This window comes from Sorex fumeus, unplaced genomic scaffold (assembly GCF_029834395.1).
Source record: "Sorex fumeus unplaced genomic scaffold, SorFum_2.1 ptg000054l, whole genome shotgun sequence".
NCBI lineage: Eukaryota > Metazoa > Chordata > Mammalia > Eulipotyphla > Soricidae > Sorex > Sorex fumeus.
The window spans coordinates 32,130,863-32,145,759 of record NW_026606111.1 but is presented as its reverse complement, the minus strand read 5'-3'; the positions used below and the strand labels follow the sequence as shown (position 1 = coordinate 32,145,759).

At 37.0% G+C, this 14,897-nt stretch overlaps 1 protein-coding gene and 1 non-coding gene across 2 annotated transcripts in view; both read left to right on the top strand.

Moving 5' to 3' along the window:
- The window catches only part of HDAC2 (histone deacetylase 2), a 29,866-nt gene extending 17,656 nt beyond the window's left edge, over nucleotides 1-12,210 (top strand). Inside the window, exons 7-14 of the mRNA XM_056125082.1 lie at nucleotides 1,796-1,888; nucleotides 1,986-2,094; nucleotides 5,070-5,210; nucleotides 5,333-5,441; nucleotides 6,284-6,414; nucleotides 7,711-7,866; nucleotides 10,970-11,027; nucleotides 11,824-12,210. Of these exons, the coding sequence (XP_055981057.1) occupies nucleotides 1,796-1,888; nucleotides 1,986-2,094; nucleotides 5,070-5,210; nucleotides 5,333-5,441; nucleotides 6,284-6,414; nucleotides 7,711-7,866; nucleotides 10,970-11,027; nucleotides 11,824-11,854 (828 nt within the window). The 3' untranslated portion in view covers nucleotides 11,855-12,210. The remainder of the gene's footprint in view (nucleotides 1-1,795; nucleotides 1,889-1,985; nucleotides 2,095-5,069; nucleotides 5,211-5,332; nucleotides 5,442-6,283; nucleotides 6,415-7,710; nucleotides 7,867-10,969; nucleotides 11,028-11,823) is intronic.
- On the top strand, nucleotides 2,670-2,830 carry LOC130033718 (U1 spliceosomal RNA). Its single transcript, XR_008793977.1, has one exon. It is a non-coding gene; the product is annotated as a U1 spliceosomal RNA (small nuclear RNA).
- Nucleotides 12,211-14,897: the final 2,687 nt, after the last annotated feature.

The window sequence follows — 14,897 nt, the reverse complement described above, 5'->3', positions numbered from 1 at the left end:
TGTGAAGAAGTTTATATCAGTCATCATGAATAATTTCAGTTGACGTTTTCTTAGAGTGCAATTTTGTTGTCTGAATTGGCAATTCATTGAAATCAGACAAGAAGATTCCTCTGATCTTAGATCAGTTGCATCAGTGCTATAGAGGGAATGGAATCAGTGTAATAAAGTAATAGTTTGGAATGAGTGATGGAATGGAGGGCTGGAGAGATAAGATAGGAGGGATTTAAGTACTTTCTTCCCACACAACTAACCCTGGTTAAATCTCTGGCACTGCATAGGGTCGCCTGAGCACAGTCAGTAGTAAGCTGTGAGCACTCTGAGGTTTGAACCCTCTCAAATCCTTCTCAAACCCCTCTCCCCAAATATAAAGTTAATTTCCAGCATCTAGCTTAGGTAAAAGCTGACAAAATGTCTATATTCTGAGTCTTAGTGTTAAAGTACATTCCAGCTGTATTTTTCATTGAACAGTATAAGGATTCACACAGTATTTTAGTTTATCCACTTTTGTATATTCTATACAAATGTATTTAGTTATGTATAAGGACTGAGATTTCTTTCAGATAATTAGGGATGTTAATTATATATTTTTTTGTTTTTATATATCCACACATATAACAGTTCTATAAAAACGTATGTGTATGTAGAACCTATACTGCATTTCTCCGTTGTAAGTTTGTTTTTGTTTTTTAAGGCATTGACCCGTCCTCCTGTTCTTTTCTCCCTTTTCTTACTGGAATCACGTATAGCAGAGCAGTTAGGGTTTTCCTGGTCTTTGAACTCATGACCTAGTGCTTGCAGAGCTCTAATATCTACCTAGAATGAATTGACTCAGCAGGTAGAAATATTTGTTATGAGTTCAATTAAAGATAAGATTTCAGTGCTGTAGTCTGTAAGCAGTAAAACTTCAAAAATCTAAGCTTCTCCTTCATAAAGAAACCTGCCAGATTGTGAATTACACATTGACCACAGTGACAATTGTCTTGCTGGATTCTTTGACATAACATGTATGTTTTCAATAGTATTTCTTATTTAGTTGCCAGATGTTGTACTGTGTAAAAAACTATGCACGCTGAAGGTTGTGTGTTCGCGGGCTCTCTGGACAGCTCTATTTCACAGCCCGCGTTTGGTGCCCTAGAGCCGCTGTGTGTGGCCTGCATCTGGACGGCTGTTGGCCAAGGGCAGATGAAGGAAGAGATGAGGGCCAGGCTGGTTGATCTTAGTGGCAGTTTATTACAAGGAAGTTTTTCCCATAGAAGAACTTACGTTATGGAGGGCCTAGGTTCTCTCAAGCACACGTTCCCCTTGCTAGTCTCTCAGTAGTCCATCTTTCAGCCCTCTTGTCTGGGCTGACACTCCACCCCCTCTGGTCGCCAAATCAACATAAGAAAGCCCTTCCAGAGGGCCCATCTAAAAGGTAATTCTAAAGCCCTTCCTGACTGCCCAAGGGCAAACTACCTCTTAAGGAACTATCAGATATCAACTATTCCTGAGGTTATGCAGGAAGGACAGAACAGTGTTATCTTACAGTACCGAATGAATATTTTGTACTAATACAAAATGCAACTTTATATTGTCTTTCATTGTCATTTTTTTTCTTTACCCAATTAATCATTACAGGGCACTTGGATATTCATAAGAAATTCGTAAATATCAACTTGTATATTTTCTTTCCCAGCCTAGAGATGGATTCATAGTTGAATATTATTTCCTAGTCTTTTATTCTTTAAAAATATTTTAACAAATAAGTTAGATTTTACTGTGAAATATTGCACTAACATTTAAAACTGCATTTTAGGATATTGGTGCAGGAAAAGGCAAATACTATGCTGTTAATTTCCCAATGAGAGATGGTATAGATGATGAGTCATATGGACAGATATTTAAGCCTGTAAGTACTTTTTTAAATAATGTTCCATTTTTCAAAATGAAATTTTAAATTGTTTCTAGAGATACTAACATTTGTTATCTATTATTATTGAACATAGATCATCTCAAAGGTTATGGAGATGTATCAACCTAGTGCTGTGGTGTTACAGTGTGGTGCAGACTCACTATCTGGTGATAGACTTGGTTGCTTCAATCTGACTGTCAAAGGTAAGTGATGTAAAAGGTGATACTATCAGAAAAAAATTTCTCCACCCAAGAACATTTGATGATACTTGTAATTTTTTTGGTCTCTTTGAACACACAACCATATGTTTTGTATATGGTTTGTGTTTGGAATAGATTTTACTTTTATTGGCAATCTTGTCTTAGTAAATTACTTGTCAAATGCATGTATGTGTGTATTCATATGTGAATACTCTTATAAGTCTCATTAAAGTTCCAGTCATAATATTTTCGACCTTATTAATAATTTGATCATTCTCTAGATAGCATGAAAATTTACTACTGCTTTTATTTTATCTCTGTATATTTACTTCTGGGACTCCACACCAGGCTGTTTTCACTCAGGGCGCCCCAGGTTAGGACGGGTGAGAGCCCTCCCCACCCCAAGGGACCCGGCCCCGGCAACTGACCTTCACTACCCAACCGCTGCCACACTCCAAGCTGCTGTTCGGATATAAAAAACTTCCTATCCATTTTCCATAATTACCACACCATATTTGATGGGTTTCAGACATTAGGTAACAAATCATAGAGAGAAATATATATTTATATATATATATATACTTACCTGGCAGGGGAGACACCATGATCACGAAGGTGGTTTTCCCAGGGCGAGGCTTATCCATTGCACTCCGGATGTGCTGACCCCTGCGATTTCCCCAAATGTGGGAAACTCGACTGCATATATATTTATATAGAAATATATATATATATATTTCTCTCTATGATATATCAGAGAGCCCGGCAAGCTACCGAGAGTATCCCTCCCGCTCTGGCAGAGCCTAGCAATCTCCTCGTGGCGTATTCCATATGCCAAAAACAGTTAATGATAACAGGTCTCATTCCCCTGACCCTGAAAGAGCTTCCAGTGGTTGGGAAATACCAATAAGGAGAGGCTGCAAAATCTCAGGGCTGGGAGGAATAGAGACATTACTGGTATCCGCTCGAGTAACTCGACGAACAAAGAGATGACAGTGATAATTTCATTATTGAAGAAGGACATTTTAGCCTTGTTAGGCCACTTTGTCTTCAGCTACTGCCTTCCATTTTTAGTTTAGTTGCACCAGAATTTTGATTGTGGTGTTCTGTGGTTACAGTATCAGCCAGTAGCACTAAAACACTTTTCAGTGTTTGTAAGTTTTTTTTTTTTTTGCATGACTTGTTTTTCCTATCAGTTTTTATTTAAGTTAACTTACTATAAATTCTTAATGTCTGCATAGCTTTTTATGTTCCTGTGCATCCAGGGTCTTGTGTTTTTTCAATTGTAGTCTTCTTGGAGAAACAGCATTTTACTTCTTAGACTTGGTAGATGGATAACCTAGTAATTATAGAGTTATTCTTTGCTTCTCTTGTTGTATTGATTACTCTCACTGCTCTTTTTTTCTGGGTTTTTCTTAATTTTGTCTCGTTTGGGAGATGTCTTTAAGAAGCTTCCTAGAAAAGCTAAGTGAGGTTGAAAGTTCTACCAAGTACCTATATTTTGTTCATACGTTGAAATAACATGTAATAGATGTCCACAACCAAAGTACATTTCAGAATAATCTGCTAGTGTATACAGTGAAAGTTTTATTTAATAGATTTTGTTTTTATGTGGATTAGTATTGATTTATCATGGATATTATATGTAATTTGGGATGTTTTCCTTGTAAACTTGTTAAGAAGCAAGTTATTATTTGATTCTTAGGTGGATTCTCAAGTAGAACTTTTTCCATAATAGCTGCGTTTACCCAGGTATAATTACTATATAGGATTGCTCTGTAATGAACAGCATTAGAATTATGGAAAAATCTGTTAATTCTGCATTTATTTGGTTGGATCATGTGAAAATAATTGTTCCTTTAAAATAACAGCTTTCATAAATACAAACTGCACATTTACATTATATTTCAGCTGGCTGACAACTATAGTTATATGAAGAATATATTTATGATTGCACATATTCAACATGATCTAGCTTGCTCCACTGCCAACTTAAATTTTGTTTTCTATGGTTAAAGTCAACAAGTACCTCTTATCTATCGCCTTCCTACTGCCTTTATTGACTTTTTTATAGATTTTAGTCTTTAAAACATACTTTTATGGGTCATTTTTGTCAGTTTTTGGGATGAAGTAGTTAGTAACTATAACATGACTATTTAACTATGACACTTAAAGAACAGATTTGTTTCATCCTCAAATTTATTTTTTAGTGTGAAATTTCTAATTTCTTTCAAATTTGTTTTTGAGTATGAAATTTCTTTCATACTCAGAAAAATTGGATGAAACTTTCAGAATTCTGATAATTTTATAATCTTAGATGAGCAGATGTTTTCATAGCACCATTACCTTAAAAATAATCTATAGCTAATCTATATGCCTTTCTTTTTGTTTGTTTTGGTACTACACCTGTCAGTGCACAGGCCTTACTCCTGGCTGTTTAGGGATTGAACCTGATTGACTGCATGAACGCCCTACCCACTGTACTACCTACCACTCTGGCTCCTGTTTGAACTGACTTTCAAAAGCTTTTTGTTAAAATTCCCTCTAGGTCTTTGGGAAAAGTGGTAATAAGCCAAACTGTAGGTGTATAACGATTTATTGTAACTTGACCTTTTCCTCCTATGTATCCCCCACTTAAGCATCCCAGGGTTTAAATAATTAAAAAGTCGACCTGGGTTTGATCCTTGGCAACTCATATGATACCCCAAAACCCACCATGAGTGATCCCGAAGCAGAGAGCCAAGGAGTAAGCACTTGAAGCACTGCCTGGGTGTGGTCCCAAAACAAAACAGTTATATTTATTCTTCGGTGTGCATTTGACTTTCTATCAGGGACACTTGATAAAATAGATTGTTTATTATGTTTGCTAAACTTTAGATCAGGAATTAACATTCTTAAAAATTACTTAGAGAATCCATTTTGATGAATGCTAGTACTATCTTTATGATACGCAAATTCTTTCATATCTTTATCTGTTTTAGGACATGCTAAGTGTGTTGAAGTTGTAAAAACTTTCAATTTACCATTACTGATGCTTGGGGGAGGTGGATACACAATTCGTAATGTTGCTCGATGTTGGACATACGAGACTGCAGTTGCCCTTGATTGTGAAATTCCCAATGGTGAGTGTTCATTGTCAAAATATAAAATAGATATCTTATGTTTAGTGTAGATTCCAAAATGTGTAAAGAGAAGCATGGTTGGTTAACTAATTTTGATCCCCCTTCCCTTTTTTTTTCAACAGAATTGCCATATAATGATTATTTTGAGTATTTCGGACCGGACTTCAAACTTCATATTAGTCCCTCAAATATGACAAACCAGAACACTCCAGAGTATATGGAAAAGATAAAGTAAGGCATCATTGTTTTTTTAAACATCTTGGTGTACATTTAGAAGCATTCATAGTCTTAAGTAATTTTTTTCTGTTAAAACGGGTTTTTAAGTTGCACGCAGCATTATAAAATTTTACATTTTTTTGCACTGCCTCAAACATTTTAATAAAGCTATATATTTAAGAACAGAATGGTTTAGAGGGACATTTATAGAGACATAGGTTCCTGGGTTGACATCCTGACTCCACTGTACCCTACATGTGTCACACCTCGCAAGTGTATTTTAGCTCCCATGCTTGTATTTACTGATCTGCAATGCAGTAAATGTTAACCCAGAACTTAGAAGTTAAGCTAGAACTGAGTTTCCAAGGTTAATTCAACCTAATACCCACTTTTAAGGAAAACAAAAAATCACCCACTCTCTTCTAAAGTGCCTTTCAGGGGCTGGTGGGATAGCACAGTGGGTGGGGTGTTTGCCTTGCATGTGGGCAACCTGGGTTCAATCCCCGACATCCCATATGTTCCCCCAAGCACTGCCAGGAATAACCCCTGTGCATCTTCAGTATGACCCTAAACGCAAAGAGGAGAGAGAGAGATGGAGGGGGGAGGAGAGAGATCTTTTAAGAGGGTGCTATTACCCACTTTAGGAAACAGTGCTCTAGAGAAAAGATGTTATATTAAGAATATTTATCTAGCACTGGAGAGCTTTATAGGGGATCCCAATTCAATTTCCAGCATTGCATATGGTCCTGCTGAGCACCACAGGGTGTGGTCAAAAGCCCCCAAAACACTAATTTTCTTATATATGAGAAGAACTTGGAAAAAATAACTTGCCTGATAACTTTGTTTTTGTGATTTAGACAGCGTTTATTTGAAAATTTACGCATGTTACCTCATGCACCTGGCGTTCAAATGCAAGCTATCCCAGAAGATGCTGTTCATGAAGATAGTGGAGACGAAGATGGAGAAGATCCAGATAAGAGAATTTCTAGTAAGATAATGCCTTGATTTGTGGGTTTTTTTCTTTTTTTGAGGAGGGGGTTATTTTTTTTAAAAAAATATGACCAGTTGAAGGTTTTAGTTACCTAGGAACTTCTCTATACATCTTAAGCACTCTGTTATTTCTTTTTTTTTCTCTCTAATTAAATTTTTAATGGGTTTAAATTCTTTGAAGTCTCAAGTCTTGATTGGATTGAGAAAGTTAGGGCAGTTTCAGTTCAGAGGACTTCATATGTATGACAAATTTATGTAAATTTACAACTTAGGCAACTCATGTTTAGGAGTAAAGAAAATAATGCCATTTATTTCAGAGAACTGAAAAATTACCTTGTACTTGATTTTACCATTTCAGTTAACCAATATAATTGTTAGATTTGGGCTGGAGCGATAGCACAGTGGGTAGGGTGTTTGCTTTGCACAGGGCTGACCGGGGTTCGATTCCTCCGCTCATCTCGGAGAGCCCAGCAAGATACCGAGAGTATCTCGCCTTCACGGCAAAGCTGACAAGCTCCCTGTGGCATATTTGATATGCCAAAATGAGTAACAAGTCTCACAATTTGTTGTGAGATGTTACTGGTGCCCGCTCCAGCAAATTGATGAACAATGGGAGGGCAGTGCTACAGTGCTACAAGTGTTAGATTTCTAGCATAATGGTATGTAATGCTATCATAGATGTTCTAATATATTTGATGTTGCTGGTGTGTATGTGTGTGTGTGAGAAAAAGTCTGCATTTTAGGGGCTGGAGTGATAGCACAGCAGGGAGGACATTTGCCTTGTACGCGGCTGACCCGGGTTCGATTCCCAGCATCCCATATAGTCCCCTTAGCCCCGCCAAGAGTGATTCCTGAGTGCAAATCCAGGGTGCCATCGCTGGGTGTTACTCATAAAGCAAAAAAAAAAAAAAAAAAATCTGCATTTTAGATAAAAAAAAAAACCGAAACCTTGTCTTCAACTATTTCTTCCTTGTAAGATTTGGGTGAGGGAGGTATGAGGGGGTGTCCTCCGGCAGTTACCAGCCTATGTGGATTGGTAGTTCAATGTGAGAGGCCCAAGGATATGGTGCTGTTGAGTCCTGTGACCTTGTATGGTTTTAACTGAGATGCTGAAATGTTTTATATGTGTCTTTGAATTCTTCCTAAACCAGATCTAAGTTTTCAGTATTCAGTAAACCATGTGTTCTGTTCTAATCTGAAGATCATTACTGTGGTGACTAGTTACTGCATGAGTGTATATGTTTGTTAAGAAGATCTGTGACTGCTTTTTTCAATATTTTAATTAAAATACTAGTTCGGGCATCAGACAAACGAATAGCCTGTGATGAAGAATTCTCAGACTCTGAGGATGAAGGAGAAGGAGGTCGTAGAAATGTGGCAGATCACAAGAAAGGAGCAAAGAAAGCCAGAATTGAAGAAGATAAGAAAGAAACAGAAGACAAAAAAGCAGGTCAGATTTGATTATTGGTAAATGTATTTTAATGTAAGTTTTTTTAAGCAGTTTTTATGGGATTATTTTTGTTTTATAAAAATATTTTGGGCCTGTACTGGAGCGATAGCACAGCAGGTAGGGTGTTTGCCTTGCACATGACCGACCTGGGTTCGATTCCCAGCATCTCATATGGTTCCCCGAGCACCGCCAGGAGTAATTCCTGAGTGCAGAGCCAGGAGTATCCCCTGTGCATTGCCAGTGTGACCCAATTAAGCAAAAAAAAAGGGGGGGGGGCTACACCAGGCTTACTCCTGGCTCAATGCTCAGGGATCATTTTTGGCAGAGCTTCAAGGCCCATTTATGATGCTAGACATTAAGCATGACAAGTGCCTTACGATCTGTACTGTCTCTAGCCCCTTTATGGGGCTCTTCAGTGAAGTGTTGAAGAGGGTAGATGGTGGGCAATAGAGTGAAGCACTGGAGTGCATATTTCACATGCAGGAGTCTCAGGTCACCCAAGCCTCTAAACCCTGCTAATTGTGGCGCACCCCAACCCACCTGCCCCTGGCTTGAGGATTTGAGGATTATCTACAGGGTAGATAATACTGAATATCTGAGTTTTTCATGCAACTGATGACTTTGCTCTTAATTTTTTTTTAATTTGGAGCTCTGAATGTTAACATTTTCTCATACCGGAAGCCACTCACACTTACTCATAATACAGGAAACAATTTTACCTTGTCATACGGGCCTAAAGGGGCATGGTGCTGTGGTATTGACTGGGTAATAACGTACGGAGTATTATTAAACCATTTGTGGTCTCTTAAGTAGAATTCAGATTCTAAGGGATGTTTAACTTCCTAAAGTTTATTTGATAAAAATAAAATACAAAAAAGAATGAAGTTTTTATACCAACACCAGCTTGACCATTTTGAAAAGGCTCAAAACAGACTATTGAAATTGAAGAAAACAGGCAAAATAGAGAGAGATTTGGGAGCTAGGTTGAGACAAGAGATAATACATAGTTTTTTTTTAAATTGCCACCTTTATCAGCTTAATGTGTTTAAAAATAGATCTTTTGGACTGTATAAATTTGCTACTTTTATCTGTTCATTTTTTTCTGTTCCCTGGTGTGTGTGTCGGGCCAGGGGTGGGGGGAGGTGCATTTATTTATTTAAGACAGTATGTTGTAGCACTTAAAGGGATTTTATATCTTACTATTAGATTGAGTTCCCCTTGCCTGGGATAGGGGAAGGATAGGGGCATAATATCTTAAATTTATCTTGAAACTTAACTTGTCTGTATTATTAGTACTTTGTATCTTTCTTGATAGATACGTGATATCTATATGCAAAAATTGTTATAAATACAAGTCTTGGTTGTCTTTATGTTGATCCTATAATTTGTGAAAAACAGATTCTCTCACATTGAAGTGTTTTAAGCTATAAACATGACTATAAAGATAAGAATTTATAGCATATGTATTTCTGTTCTATAACTTGGGTATTTGTATTTGATAAAAATAAAATACACCACTGTAGGTGACTATCTAGCTCGTGTTGTATAAGTCAAACTTATCAGTATATTACAGTGATGGTTCCAGTTTACTCCTACGCACTGAGATGTTAGGGTGATTCAGCTTAGATGTAGGATTGTTCTGGTATTTTTCTTTTCTCTCATTATTACCTCTCTTTTTCTTTCCTCGTTATTACTGTTTATGTCTTCTCTGTTACCTTTTGGGGTTCTTATTTTTAAATGTCTATTTCCATGAATTTTTTATACTTTTTTTTCTTTTTTGGGTCATACCCAGCAGTGCTCAGGGGTAACTCCTGACTCTGTGCTCAGGAATTACTCCTGGCAGTGCTTGGGGGACCATATGGGGACCATATGGGATGCCGGGGATGGAATCCAGGTCAGCCACATGCAAGGCAAACGCCCTAGACGCTGTACTATCACTTTGGCTCCCGTAAATTCTTTTGCTGCTATTTTAGCTATAATGAAAGCACTTTTAGATTTGGCTCTATTAAGAGGTGTGGAAGTGAGGTGGTGCTCAGGCTTGTTCATGGTTTGGTGCTTAGGAGACCATATGCAATGTCAGAGTCAAGCCACGATCAGCCATGTGCAAGGCAAGCACCCTAATCCAGTCTCTTGCTGACCCCGATTTTTATAGGGCTCTTGAAATGATTAAAAATCCCTGAGCATAAAAATACAAAGTGAAATACTGTAGATTTTTATAACTATGGGTACAGACTTAAAGTCACATTTCTTCCTGATTCCATATGGAACTTTGAATTGTTTGTCCAAAATTAAGTCAAAGATTGAAATCAATGCAGTTCATATTCTTAACATGTGTTTTAAAATTACTAGTTAGACCAGCTCCTTGAAATGCTTATGTAGAGTGCTCCATGCTGTTTTTTTAATTATTATTATTATTATTATTATTATTGTCTCAGCTTTCATTTGCTTATTTAGAAAAAGCATTCACATTTTGGGTTAGTATACTTGAGCTATTTGAAGTTCACGGTTTTACTTCTATGTTAACTATTTTACTGTCCTTTTTTTTTTTTTTTTAAACTAAAATGTAATGTTTGGGGGCAGGGGAGAATAGTACAGAGGTAGTTAGGGCTTGTGCAGGAGTGCACATGACTGAAAGCCCTGAACACCACTGGGGTGGGCACCAAAGTGGCAGAGCAGTGTTCTATCCCTATCACTGAACCACCATCCCGGTTGGCTAAATATTTACTATTGCCTTTCCCACCCAAAAAGTGCTTTGATACTGATACATCATTGGCTCTCACTCGAGAGATGAGATTTAATTAACCTAAATTACAGTTTAAGTGTCAACATGTTGTTGTCAGGGAACCTTTCAAGTGTGGTAGTCTTCCCACACCTCCCTCCAGGCTATGCACATGTTATATTTTCCACATCCGATACCCCAAGTATAATACTGTTCTCTTGATGCCTTGAAATTCTCATTTAGCACCCAACACAAGTAGCTTTAGTTATTTAATTCAAGGATAGTATGATGGTATATCACAGCTTTTTACATTCTAAGTAAAATTTTATTTTTTTAAAATACAACTCCCAAATAGGTTCTAACTACTATCATTTTTGCTTTTAGATGTTAAGGAAGAAGATAAATCCAAGGACAATAGTGGTGAAAAAACAGATACCAAAGGGTAAATTACATTTCTCATTTTATAATTTTTAAATTAAACACACTTATAACTATATTTGTGCTCTTTATATATGTGGTTTTCCTAATATTATAAGATGGGTACGTTTAAGAAATGCTGGTCTAATGGAACATTTACAAGTAAAAGCATCATCGACATTTTTATTGTAAGAAAATTTGTAAATACTCAGCTATAAACAGTTTTGGTAGTCTTTATATTGGATGGGACTCCACGCCAGGCTGTGGGGCGAATGAGAGCCCTCCCCACCCCAAGGGATCCAGCCCTGACAGCCGACGTCCACTGCCCAACCACGGCCAAGCTCCAGGCTTCTTTGAGGCTGTGCAACACATTATAAGACACTTTCTACCCATTTATGTCTCGGAGAGCCAAGCAAGCTACCGAGAGTATCCCGCTCACACGGGCAGAACCTGGCAAGCTTCCCATGGTGTATTCAATATGCTAAATATAGTAACAACAATAGGTCTCATTCCCCTGACCCTGAAAGAGCCTCCAGTTGTTGGGAAAAGACGAGTAAGAAGAGGCTGCTAAAATCTCAGGTCTGGGAGGAGTAGAGGTGTTACTGGTGCCTGTTCAAGTAAATCGAAGATCAACGAGATGACAGTAATACAGTAAATTATATAGGATAGCTTGAAGTGAATTGTAAAATCATTAGACTAAAGATGAAAGCAGTTGTTACAGATACAAACACTGTATTTATTTGCATTAATCTTCAAAATCTGATAGCTCATTGCATTTAAATTAAGATTATGTCATTAAATCTTTATTCCTCTTTTAACAGAGCCAAATCAGAACAGCTTAACAACCCTTGAATTTGAGTCTCATCAATTTCAGAAACCATAAAAAAGTGAAAGTGAAACTATTGGGAAGAAAATGTCTTGGGTTTTTTTTTTTTTTGGAGGACTTCTGGCTTCATTTTATACTATTTTGGCATGGACTGTATTTATTTTCAAAATGGCTTTTTTGTTTTGTTTTTCTTGGCAAGTTTTATTGTGAGTTTTCTAATTATGAAGCAAAATTTTCTTTCTCCACCATGCTTTATGTGATAGTATTTAAAATTGATGTGAGTTATTATGTCAAAAAACTGATCTATTAAAGAAGTAATTGGCCTTTCTGAGCTGATTTTTCCATCTTTTGTAATTATCTTTATTAAAAAATTGTACTTGGATTTGTCTTTTGTCTGTTTATTATAACATGATAATTTTTTGGTAGAATAATGATGTGATGATTTTCTGTAAAAATAGAATACACTAAAGGTGGCAATGCTTGACTCAAAGGCATCCGTTTACTATAATTGTTGTATGCTACAGGGAGGATTTTACTATCTTCTCTCTAGGTTGAGCATTCAAAATTAGTGAAAACTGACATTGCATTGTCTACTGTTTTTAGTATTTTGACGCTAAACCTGAAAATGGAAAAATGCCTGTTTTCATTGACATATTGGCTACTTATGAAAATTAGGTTAAAATTAATGAAATCTTTGTCAGACCTAAGTTTTTTGTTTATATATTTACTGAGGTAATTGGTTTTACATGGTGTAGATGTTTTAGATTTTCAGTGTTTTTAGCATAACACACTCAAAACACCAAAAGTACCAAATTCTTTCCATGGTGCATAGGTCCTTTTCTGTCTGCTTCCACCTCACTGCATGCCCCATATAAACCTCAGTTTTTATTTCAGTGTCCTAAGAATTTATTTTCATTTATTGTTATCTATTCCCTTGCTTGCTTTATATGATATGAGTACAGTCATTTATGATTAATTATTAATCTTTCTCTGACATTTCACCCTCTTGTTCTACTGATGGGATAGCAAATACAGTGTGTGTGTGTGTGTGTGTGTGTGTGTGTGAGAGAGAGAGAGAGAGAGAGAGAGAGAGAGAGAGAGAGAGAGCGCGCGCGTACAGAGTGACCATTTTCATCTGTCCTTGTAATGCCTTCCCTGACCTGTCCCTCCACCTCTCTGGTAGCAAGATTCTTACCAAGATTCTTACCTGCTCTTTGTATGGCTTTGGTCATTAGTTCTTCCTGTATTATCCTTTCTTATATCCCACATAATATGAGATTATTCTGTGTCTGTCCGTCTCTCACTCATTTAGCAAACTACTCTATTGGCCCATTCATGTATCCGCAAATTGCATGACTTCCTTTTGTTATGGCTGAGTAGTAGTCCATTGTGTATAAGTCCCATAGCTGCTTTATTCAGTCATCTGGGTTTCCAGATTTTGGCTGTTGTAAATGGTTCTGCAATGAACATAGGCCTGCAGATGTCTTTCTGCATAGTGTTTTTGGGCCTTTGGGATTTATTTTCAGGATTGGAATTGCTGGGTTCTATGGAAGTTCAATTTCTGATTTTTTGAGGAATTCCCTTGTTGTCTTCCAAAAAGATTAGGCCAATTGATATTCCCAATGGACCTAAATGAGGGTACCATTCCCCCCACATCCATTTATTTTTGTTGAGTGCCGATCTCATCTGAGGTCATATCTCATTTTGATTTTCGTTTCCCTGATGATGAGTGATACAGAGCATTTTATCTATGCCTTTCAGCCATTTGTATTTCTTTGAGGAAGTTTCTATTCATCTCGCAATTTTTTGAGGTGGTTTGATTTTTTTTTTCTTGTAAATTTTATCAGAGCTTCAAGTACCTTGGATATTAATCCTTTATCAGATGAGTGGTAGGTAAGTAATTTCTCCTAGTCTTTAGGCTATCTTTGTATTCTGAACTTGGTTTCCTTGAAGTACAGATGTTTCCTAATTTGTAGTTCCATTTGTTTATCTTTACTTCCAGTTGCTTGGCTAGTGGATTTTCATCCTTTAAGATACCTCTCACTTCATCATCATGGAGAGTTCTATTTTCCTTATGTACTTTGTGGATTCAGGTCTTGTATCAAAGTCTTAAATCCATTTTGATTTGACTTTTGTGCGTGGTGTCAGAGGTTTGAGTTCAACTTTTGCATGTGGCCGACCAGTTTTACCAGCACCATGTGTTGATGCCTTTAATATCTTTCTTGCCTAAAGCAAATACTTCTTGCCTAATTGCTAATAGCAAGTACTTCCAGTACCGTATTGAATAGAAGTGGTGAGAATGAGCAACATTGTCTCATGCCTGAGGGAAGGCCTTTACTATTTATTCCCCATTGAGTATATTTTCTGGGCTTGTGGTAAATGGTTTTGACTATGTTGAGGAAAGTTCCTTCAGTTTTTATTTTAATGAGAGTTTTTAATTATGAATTGGTGCTGGATTTTGTCAAATGATTTCTCTACATATCTGTTGTTATAAACATAAGAATTTTTGTTATGTATTTATGTGGTGTATTACTTGTGTGAGTTAAACATCTTTGCAAGGAAGATAGCTGATAACGATTTTAGCTTTTGATTTTCTGGAGGTGTTATGTCTTGTGACCCAGCATGTGGCCTTTCTTGAAGAATGTCCCATGTGCACTGGAGAAGAATGTATATTTGGCTATTCAGGGATGAAAAGCCCTATAAATACCTACAAAACCTTTCTATTTTGTTTATTCTTTCAAAGCAAGCATTTCCTTGCTGAATCTTAGTCTAGTTGATCTACGGAGAGATGACAGTGGTGTTGTAGTCTCAAACTATTACTGTGTTCCTGTCAATTTCTTTAAGCCTGTTTTTTTTTTCTTTTTTCTTTTTCTTTTTCTTTTTTTAATTGAATCACCATGAGAGCAGTTACAAGGCTTTCGGGTTTAAGTCTCGGTCATATAATGATGAAACACCCATCTCTTCACCACCAGTGCGCATTTTCCACTACCAAAAACCCCAGAATACCCCCCACTCCACACCCTCCCCCCACCTGTGTGGCAGACGATTTTCATATTTCTCTAATTTGAT